Source organism: Trichechus manatus, unplaced genomic scaffold, assembly GCF_000243295.1.
Source record: "Trichechus manatus latirostris isolate Lorelei unplaced genomic scaffold, TriManLat1.0 scaffold00073, whole genome shotgun sequence".
Classification (NCBI taxonomy): Eukaryota; Metazoa; Chordata; class Mammalia; order Sirenia; family Trichechidae; genus Trichechus; species Trichechus manatus.
The window spans coordinates 11,664,970-11,675,572 of NW_004444009.1; the positions used below are offsets into that span (position 1 = coordinate 11,664,970).

General features: G+C 36.9%; 1 protein-coding gene across 9 annotated transcripts in view; it reads left to right on the top strand.

Annotated features, from left to right (window-relative positions):
* Positions 1-10,603, top strand: part of ST7L (suppression of tumorigenicity 7 like) — a 107,692-nt gene that overhangs the window by 76,212 nt on the left and 20,877 nt on the right. For 7 of the 9 annotated variants that reach the window (XR_002824696.1, XM_023734922.1, XM_023734921.1 and 4 more), the window contains 2 exons: positions 1,411-1,561; positions 5,158-5,250. Coding sequence is in view for 7 of the 9 variants with exons in the window: in XM_023734922.1 (XP_023590690.1) it covers positions 1,411-1,561; positions 5,158-5,250 (244 nt within the window). In the remaining 2 variants the exon portion in view is untranslated. Of the gene's footprint in view, positions 1-1,410; positions 1,562-5,157; positions 5,251-10,603 lie in introns of those variants that run through there. The other 2 variants (XR_002824697.1, XM_004380401.3) reach the window with 1 other exon arrangement.

A 10,603-nucleotide genomic window follows, 5' to 3' on the forward strand; every position in this document is an offset into this window, starting at 1 on the left:
GGGGTTTCTCCAGTCTCTGTCAGGCCAGTAAGTCTGGTCTTTTTTTGTGAGTTAGAATTTTGTTCTACATTTTTCTCCAGCTCTGTCCAGGACCCTCTGTCAGGGCAGTCAGTGGTGGTAGCTGGGCACCATCTAGTTGTACTGGACTCAGTCTGGTGGAGGCTGTGGTAGTTGTGGTCCATTAGTCCTTTGGACTAATCTTTCCCATGTATCTTTAGTTTTCTTCATTTTCCCTTGCTCCCAAAGGGGTGAGACCAATGTAGTATCATAGATGGCCGCTCACAGGCTTTTAAGACCCCAGACGCTACTCACCAAAGTAGAATGTAGAACATTTTATTTATAAACTATGTTATGCCAGTTGAGCTAGATGTTCCCTGAGACCATGGTCCCCATAGCCCTCAGCCCAGCAATTCGGTCTCTTAGGTAGTTTGGATATGTCTATAGAGCTCCCATGACCTTGCTTTGTACAAGTAGTACTGGCTTCCCCAGTATTGTGTACTGTCTTACCCTTTACCAGAAAAAAGTTACCACCTATCTATTGTCTTTTTGGTGTTTTTCCATCCCCACCCCTCCCCTCCCTCTTAACCATCAAAGATTGTTTCTTTTTGTGTGTAAACCTTTTCATGAGTTTTTATCATAGTGGTCTCATATACAATATTTGTCCTTTTGTGATTGACCTATTTCAGCATAATGCCCTCCAGATTCATCCATGTTATGAGGTACTTTGCAGATTCATCATTGTTCTTTATCGTTTGATAGTACTGTTTTGTGTGTATGTACCATAGTTTATTTATCCATTCATCTGTTGATGGGCATCTAGGTTGTTTCCATCTTTTTGCCGTTGTGAACAATGCTGCAGTGAACATGGATGTGCATATGTCTATTCATGTGACGACTTTTATTTCTCTAGGATATATTCCTAGGAGTGGGATTGCTGGATCATATGGTATTTCTATTTCTAGCTTTCTAAGGAAGCACCATATCATTTTCCAAAATGGTTGTATTATTTTGCATTCCCACCAGCGGTGCATAAGAGTTTCAATCTCCCCACAGCCTCTCCAACATTTGTTATTTTCTGTTTTTTTGATGAGTTCCAGTAATGCTGGAGTATGGTGGTATCTCATTGTGGTTTTGATTTGCATTTCTCTAATGGCTAGTGATTGCGAGCATTTCATCATACACATAAGCCATTTATAACTTTGTTTTTACTTATAGGAATGTTCTGACCTTTGGAATTTGCATGTATAAGCATTTATACATGTAATTAGTAGGCCCTTTATGTCATTTCAAGTAGTTTAATTTTTTTAAATCATTTTTACTTTATAACATCTTGAATCTAACTTTTTTTGAATGTTTGAAGTTAACATAATTTTCCTTTTCTTTTTTGTTGTATGTGTGTTATTTTTTCAGTACTTACTAGAGATGAAAAGTCTAATTTTACCTCCAGAACACATTCTGAAACGGGGCGATAGTGAAGCAATTGCCTATGCTTTCTTTCATCTTCAGCACTGGAAGCGAATAGAGGGTGCTCTTAATCTGTTACAGTGCACCTGGGAAGGCAGTAAGTATTCTTTTCCAAATCTAACACTAATCTCTCTGACTGTTCATTGCATTCACAGGCAGTCTTCTTTGATGAGATCGTCTGAGTTTCCATAAGGATTTGTTGTTCAGATTGGTTTCGAAGTGAACTCAGTGTTATATTTAGTTTATTGGTGGAAATGCTTAATGTATTTATATTGATGTCACATTTAGGAAAAGCAGAATAAGAAACTGTTACGGTATTCTGCCAAGTGCATTGCTTGATGCACTATAATAAAATATGTTCATTTAAATTATATATTTGTAAGGAAAGAAAATGCAGATTTATCGTCCCTGGTTTATAAGCTTTTTAATGTGGTTGAGCTATTCTAATATTTTTTAAATTGGACTGTTTTAAACTACCTGCCAGGTCTCTTATTTGTAACTTCTTATAATCACCAAGAAAGTAAAGAAGCTTAATCAAAATATATTATCAGTTGGATTCTTATAGTAATTCTCTTAGAAAGTACACCACAGCTATCAATAAAAATTAAAAAAATAATTCAGTGCTCATTCACTAAAATTGGTTAACCATATTGGTTCCTAAACTTTGCATTGAGGTACTTTAAGGCCTCACAACAAATTCTTTTTTTTTTTTTGTATTTGACATTTTTATTTTAAGTTGCAAAAACAAAAACAAGCAAACAAACAAAAAACTTGAAATAGGCTTGTCAAATGACGTAAATTCATCCTTTCCAGGGAAGCAGAAGGTAGACCAGTGCAGGTTATCCTCAAGGCCACATACATCCTGCTTCACTGTTGCTTGCACTCTGCTGGGTTTTGATCCTTCTTCACGTCATAGTCTGGATCATTTTCCTCATCTCCTTCTTCTTCCCCTTCCTCATCTGCTTCTTCACCTTCTTCATCATAATCATCATCATCATCTTCAATAGCTTCTCCAGTAAAGTATAACACTGATCTTGGAATTATACACGTAAAAAGTGACCACTTTCAAAGTCCGCAGGAAGGATAGCTTCAGCAGCATCATCCAAATCTCCACTCCCAGGAACTTCAGGAGGGGCAAAAAAATTAAAGAAAGAGTTGTTGGAAACGGTTTTAGTCACAGTGCGAACTGTTTCACATCCCTTGTGTTTCTGCTTCTTAATGGTTTTCAGTGTGACATTCTTTCCTTTTTTCCCATCTGTCTGGTACCTCACAGCAAATTCTTAAGAATGCTATGGAATATTTTAAATTTTCAGTGGAAACGCAGCAATACTGGACATCTGTCAGACACCACTCAAACCATTAGCTTGAGATAGATCATAGTTTTAACATTAGGTGGCTCTCCATTCCTTTCAGTGTCATCATATCTCTGCAAAGCTGGGTTTTGTGTTAGTTGCTGTGATAAAAAGAAGTACCACACAAAAATCAATGTGGAATGAGGATGTTGGTGTCCAATCTGATTTCAAAGTTTGAGAAGCTCTATGGTTCCCAGCAGACTCATACATCCCATTTGTAAGAAATGATGGTTATTTGTGAACCAGATAAGAAAATTATTTTTTTCTTTCAATTTTCACGTATTAGTTTTTCCAAATGACTGCTAAATTGTAAGGACATAAACTTTTTAAGTTGTTTGAGCTTCCTACTTAATAAATGGAACTGTTAGATATTTCTTTCAACCTAGGGACACCATTAAAAATTTACTGAGACATTAAAGGCACCATGTGTCCTTGAATCAAGAAAATTTGGGAACATATTTACATTAACCATTTGCTATGGGTCAGACACTGTGCTTGACAATATGCACTTGAGGATCTGAATGCCTTTGGGTAATAAGACTTTCTTTTGCTTTTTCTCCAGTAGTTTATAAGCTCCTGTGTTAATAAAAATTGACATAAGATTGATTCCCAAAATGTGAAGATAACTCATACCCCCACTTTTCCATTTCTCCATTATCCTAACACCAGCTATCCATGGCACTTTCTCTGACCCTAACCAACCAAAGTTAGGTCAGATCCTACAAATCAGAAGGACTGTCCTTTTCGATCGACTGCCCGTACAGCCTTTCTCTGACCTCTAGCCACCCAGAGCTGGGTCTTCACAAGTTAAGACTCTATCCTTCAGCCTTTGCTGGCTCTCACTGCCACCAGTGGGTTCAGTAATTCACTGGAATGACTCTCAGAACTAAGTATAGGAGACTACCTATACTTATAGCTAACCATTTATTATAACCAGAAAGAATTCAAAGAGACATGTCAGGCATAGTCTGGGAGGCCTCCATTGTCCCTAGGGACGTGCTACCCTCGCCTGTGCATGGCTGTTCTCATCAGTCATGAAGCCCAACTGCTTCCGTGTTCTGAGGCCTTTTATAACAATACATATGTATGATTGGGGCCTCAATGCATGGTCATGATCGATTGAATCCATGAATATGCATGATTCATTACATCATGCCCTTCCACCCTTCCAGAGATTAACTGCCAGGTGGGGTCTGTGTAGCCGCCACTCATTTGCACGTGTTTAAATGTTGCCTAGCTATTTTAAGAAAACAAAGGAACCTTGATTGCTGACAAATCACAAGGGTTATTTTCAGGACCCAGAACAAAGGTCAAATCAAGTTTTTTGTCCTACAGCTCCTCAAAACCAGATATTCTATCTCATTTATCTTGTATGTGTCTTTAATGCCTAGTATTCTGCTTGTCACATAGGAAGTTTTCAATAAGTATATGATTTATACTGTATTTTATGAATAATCATCTTGATAGATGGCTTCCTAGAGTTAACACTGATTTGATCTATGACTTTTGACAAATCACTACTTTTTTTTTTTTTTTTGACAAAACAAGATCCGTATTTTACCAAAAGTTTATAGAGCCAAGCACTGAAGGAGAAAGATTGATGAGTACTTAGCTAGTTGAGTAGATCAATAAGGATTCCTTCTTTAAGAAGTCTGCAACAGTTGGTGATAATCTAGATCAAGGCTTAGCAAACTTTTTCTGTAAAGGGCTAAACAGTAAGTATTTTAGGCTTTGTGGGCCATACAGTCTCTATCACAACTATTCAGCCCTTGTTGTAGCATGAAAGCAGCCTTAAACACTATGTAAATGAATGTATGTAGCTGTGTTGCAATAAAAGTTTATTCATAAAAACAGATACCAGGCCAGATTTGGCCAAAGGTCCATACTTTGCTGACCCCTGATCTAGATTAAACTCTACTCCTCGAAATTCTTGGTAAAATCTCACATGTGAAGTTAGGAAACATTGAGAACTCTTTTAGGTTCCCAACAGTTATATACATTGTAGTTTTATGAAGATTCCTGTAAGAAGTGAAATTCATACCTGGGGAGTTATCTATTGTGTTTGTAATGAGGAGACTGAGGCAAAGAAGGACCCAAGCAGTCTTATCATCTACCACTCCTTTAGTCCAGCCAGACTAGACCATTCACTGTTCTCTAAATAAATCATATTCTTCCCCTTATTTTTTTGCTCACTTTATTTCTTGCATCTAAAATGTCTCTCTAAAAAAATATATACTGTGTGGAAATTTTATAAAAATATATCTCTAAAATAGCTTTGATCTGTTATGTAGAATGGTAAACGAGACAGAATTGAATGTCAACATTTTTTTTTTTTCCTCAGCTTTTAGAATGATTCCCTACCCTTTAGAGAAAGGCCATCTATTTTACCCCTACCCTAGCTGCACTGAGACTGCTGATAGAGAGCTATTACCTAGTAAGTAAATATTTCAGTTTTTGTAAACTTAAAAGTAGTTGTGAGTTTGTTTTTCATAGTATTCTTCATTTTTAAAGTGCCTTTGGTTGAAATTCAGGACTCTTTAAATATTATTTTAGCCATTTCTGGATGTTGTTGCATAATTCAGTTCATTTCCAAATATTTATTGAGCCAGACACTATACAAAACACTGTGCTAGATGGGATGAAGGACACAAGATTAAAAATATTAAAAAGCAATCATCTTATAAACATTTAAAGAAGAAATAATACCAATCCTTCACAAACTCTTTCAGAAAATAGAGGTGGAGGGAACGCTCCCCAGCACATTCTGTGAGACCAGTATTACTCTGATACCAACACCAAAGATATTACAAGAAAATAAAACTGTAGAACAATATCTCTCATGAATATAGATAAAAAAATCATCAAGAAAATATTAGCAAACTGAATCCAACAACATATAAAAAGGATTATACACTGTGACCAAGTGGGATTTACTACACTAATGCAAGGTTGTTTTACATCTGAAAATAATGTAATACACCATATTGATAGAATAAAGGACAATAGATGCAGAAAAAGCATTTGACAAAATCCAGCACCCATTCATGATTTAAAAAAAACAAACAAACTATGACTAGAAGGGAACTTCCTCATCCTGATAAAGATCATCTACAAAAAAACCCCAGCTAACATTATACTTAATGGTAAAAGACTGAATGCTTCCCCCTAAGATCAAGAACAAGGCAAGGATGTCCACTTTCACCACTCCTATTCAACTTCATATTGGAGGTTCTAACCAGTGCAATCAGACAAGAAAGAGAAAATAAAAAGTATTGATACTGGAAAGGAAGAGGTAAAACGGTTTTTATTCACAGATGACATGATCTTCTATGTAGAAAATCCTAAAAAATTCACAAAAATACTATTGGAACTAATAAATGAGTTCAGCAAGGTTGCAGGATATGAGATCAGTATTAAAAAATCAATTGTATACATATACACTATCAATGAACAATTTGAAAATGAAATTAAGAAAATTCCAATCATACAAAAAAAAAACTCATTGCCATTGAGTCGATTCCATTCCGACTCATAGCGACCGTATAGGACAGAGTAGAATTGCCCCATAAGGTTTCCAAGGAGTGGCTGGTGGATTCAGACTGCTGACCTTTGGGTTAGCAGCCGTAGCTCTTAACCACTGCGCCACCAGGGCTCCAATTCCAATCATAATAGCATCAAAAAGAACAAATTACGCAGGAATAAACTTAACAAAAGACTTGTACACTAAGAACAATAAAGTATTGCTAAGAGAAACTAAAGAAAATCTAAATGAATGGAAAGACATTTCATGTTAATGGATTGCAAGATCCAGTATTATTTAGATAGCAGTTTTCTCCAAATCGATCTATAGATTGAATACAATCCCTGTCAAAATTCCAGCAGACTCTTTTGTTAAAATTGACAAGTTGATCCTAAAATTTATGTGTCTGAGTTATCTAGTGCTGCTATAACAAGTACCATTAAGTGAGTGGCTTTAACAAATAGAAATTTATTTTCTCACAATTTAGGAGGCTAGAAGTCTGAATTCAGGGTCCTAGCTCTAGGAAAAGGGGTCTTCTCTCTATCAGCTCTGAGGAAGCTCCTTGTCTCTTTGAGCTTCTGCTTCTGGGCAATCTTCGTGTGGCTTGGCATCTCTATTCTCCCATCTCTTCTCTCCCTTGCTTCTTTGATCCCTTTTATATCTCAGAAGAGAATGACTCAAGATATACCCTAATCTGCCTCATTAACATAATAAACACAACCCATTCACAAATGGGATTATAACCACAGGCAGAGATTAGAATTTACAGTACATATTTTTGGGGGACACAGTTCAATCCATAACAATGTGGAAAGGTAGAGGACCCAGAATAGCCAAAACAATCTTGAAAAAGAAGAATGAAGTTGGAGGACCTATACATCCTGGCTGTAAAAAGAACAGTCAAGGAGTTGGGAAGAGAACCAGAAATATATAGGGTTATGATTGCTGAAAGTGTTTCAATATAGTCCCTGCCTTCAAACAGCCAAACTTCTCTAAATAATAGCCTATGCTTTTTGTCTCTACTCACTCTTTTTCTCTGTGAGCTAGTAAACTTCTGTTTGTTGTTGTTGTAGTTGCCATTGAGTGGGTTCCGACTCATGGTGACCACGTGTGTGCAGAGTAGAACTACTCCATAAAGTTTTCAAGGCTGTGACCTTTTGGAAACAGATTGCCAGGTCTGTCTTCTGAGGCCTCTGGGTGGGCTCCAACAGCCAACCTTTCGACTAGTAGTCGAGCGCTTAACCATTTGCACCACCCAGGGACTCTAAAATTTTTGTTTAAATTTTCTTTTTATGATTTAACCAGGAAGCAAGCATGCTGAAGTTTCGTTATATGATATAAACCTGTGCCACAGTTTTACAATACTGCACCATTAGAACTGAAATTTATGAAGAGAAGTTGCAGTTTTACAACCATCATACTTAATAAGCTGAAAAAAAAGCTAGTGAAAATTTAGGAGGAGAGATACAGCAAATTGAGTATGCTGATATTTTTCTCCCAGGATCCTCCATCCTCTGGGATAAGTGATCTCTTCTTTCTCTGAACTCTCAAAGCACTTTATGTACTTCTCAATCTTCCCTTTTTTTTATTTATTTGAATAATGTAATCAATGTTACTGAATTCTACATGTAGAAATTGTGGAGGTGGCACGTTTTATGTATATTTTCACCATAATAAAATTTAAAAAGGATGATATCCACACAGTAAGTGAGAAAAGCAAGATACAAAATAATATGTAATATCTGATCCTCTAAAAAAATTGATAGTTGCCGTTGAGTCATTGCTGACTCATGGCGACCTCAATTCATACAGACCTATGTAAAACAGAACAAAAAGTTGCCCAGTCCTACACGATCTTCACCATTGTTGGTATGCTTGGGTCCATTGTGTGGCCACTGTGTATTTTGTGTGCCTTTCAACCTAAAGGGCTCATCTTCCAGCACTATATTGTTAATCTTCCTTTTTAGATTGTAAACTCCTTGAGGACCAGGATTCTCTTTATTGTCCTAGTATCTCTATACTATTTATCATAAAAATTAATATTCAATAAATATCGTTCGAATGAGTAGAATTCATTATTTTATTCATATAAATATGCCCTGGCACATTGTAGATACTCAACAAAAATGTTAAATGTTAGTGCCCTTTCCTCCTTACCCTACCCCAAACTCCTAGGCTGCCTACCAATGAATGGAAAGACTCATAGATAAACTGTGGGTTAAATGCTGTATATATATATATATATATATGGAATAGACTATAATAGACTATAAGGAAACGCAAGTGAGGAGTACCTGTCTCTCTAGGAGGTCAGGGGTAACTCCCGGTTTTCCGACTTGGGTGACTTGGGGAATGGTAAATCCATTAGTGAAGATTAGGCATATAGCAGGAGGAAAAGGTTTGGGAGCAGAGGTAGAAGTAAATGAATTTAGCTTTGAGTATGTTGCCTGTGTAACATCTCGTCCATATACATACACATACATGTATACATACATATATTTATTATGCTTAAATATTTTATTACATAGTCTATCATGTCTACATAACAGACATGAGTTTTATATTTCTAAATAATATATAGGTCTAAGGTATATTTATAAATTATATATGCATATATATAAATAGTAAATGTTATAGGCATACTTTGGGTATAAATAATAGAGAGCCACTTCAAAGTAGCTTAAATAAAAAGAAATTTGTTGGAAGAAGAACGGGTTATCTCAAGGAATCCAAAGGCAACAACTACAGTTGGAACTCATAAGGGACTGGAACCAGGAACTAGAAAGGCCATCAGGATTTCCAGAAATCAGTCACTTATCTGTATGCCTCTGTCTCTGGCTACCTTTTTTAGTCTCTCCTCTTCTCACTCTCTTTTTCTCCTCCCCTAGCCTCCTCTTCTCTTTGTATGATCTCTCATTTCTGCTTCTCTCAGTGTATCTCCTTCAATCTTCTTGCAGTTTGACTTTCCCTCCTTACGCACTCACGTAGCCAGACTTGATGATGCCACTATGGATCTGAGTTTACATGTCATCAGTTCAGGCAAGCAATACTGAATAATATCTCAATCCCACTTCTAAAACTTCTGGGGCAGAAAATTATATTTACTCAGATATTCATCCCTGGTCCAGTCAGTTATGGCCTAGGCACAGGGTCAAGTTGTGTGAACAAAATTGCCAGGGTTCCTGATACCTCTTTCTCACTATGTCTCACAAAACAGACTTGGGAGTCATCGTTTTCTAGAACGTCATAGGCATGGGTGTATATATGACTCAGGAGAAGTGTATAGAGTGAGAAGTGAGCCAGGGATGAAACTGGGGCGGGGCGGGGGGGGTGGTATGAAAAATGTCTAAGGAATGGGTGGCTAAAAAGGAGTCTGGAAGATCCAATGAAGAAGTCAGAGAGACAGGACGGGAACCAGAATTAGATATCCCAGAAACTTAAAGGAGGAAGAAATGTCTAAGTAATGAGAGTATCTGAGATATTAAGTAATGTAATTACTGAGAAGAACTAATTGAGTTTGACAGTTGTTGTGTACCGTCAAATTGATTCCAACTCATAGTGACCCCGTGTGACAGAGTAGAACTACCCCATAGGGTTTTCTTGGCTGTAATCTTTATAAAGCAAATCACCAGGTCTTTCTCCCACAGAGCCTCTGGGTGGGTTCATACTGCCAGCCTTTTGGTTAGCAGCTGAGCTCTTAACCCTTGAGCCATCAGGGCTCCTTCAGGAGGTCAGTAGTAAGAGAAATTTCTTTTCCTTTCATAGGGTGGTGGTGGTGATGATAGTTGTTCTTATTGTTTTTCCATTTTAACAGGAACAAGGATATTTAAATGAAAGGAATGAACCTTTTATTATAGAACATCAGTGGCAAGAGTGTATTATATTATGCTAATGCGTTGAGCCTAAAATAATGCCACCCTCGCCCAAATAACTAAAACCAATTTTACATAGTCATCTGAATAAAATCAAGGTTATCATGTACTGTCAGAGCCATAGGCTACAAGACCAGGCAATTTTCTTTTGGCAAAAAAAACCCAAAAAAACAAAAAACCTCGAATCAAAAAAACAAAATAACAAATGTTAGAGAGGCTCTGGGGAGACTGACACTCTTATGCACTGCTGGTGGGAATGCAAAATGGTACAACCATTTTGGAAAATGATATGGCATTTCCTTAGAAAGCTAGAAATAGAAATACCATATGATCCAGCAATCCCACTCCTAGGAATATATCCTAGAGAAATAAGAGTCATCACACAAATAGACATA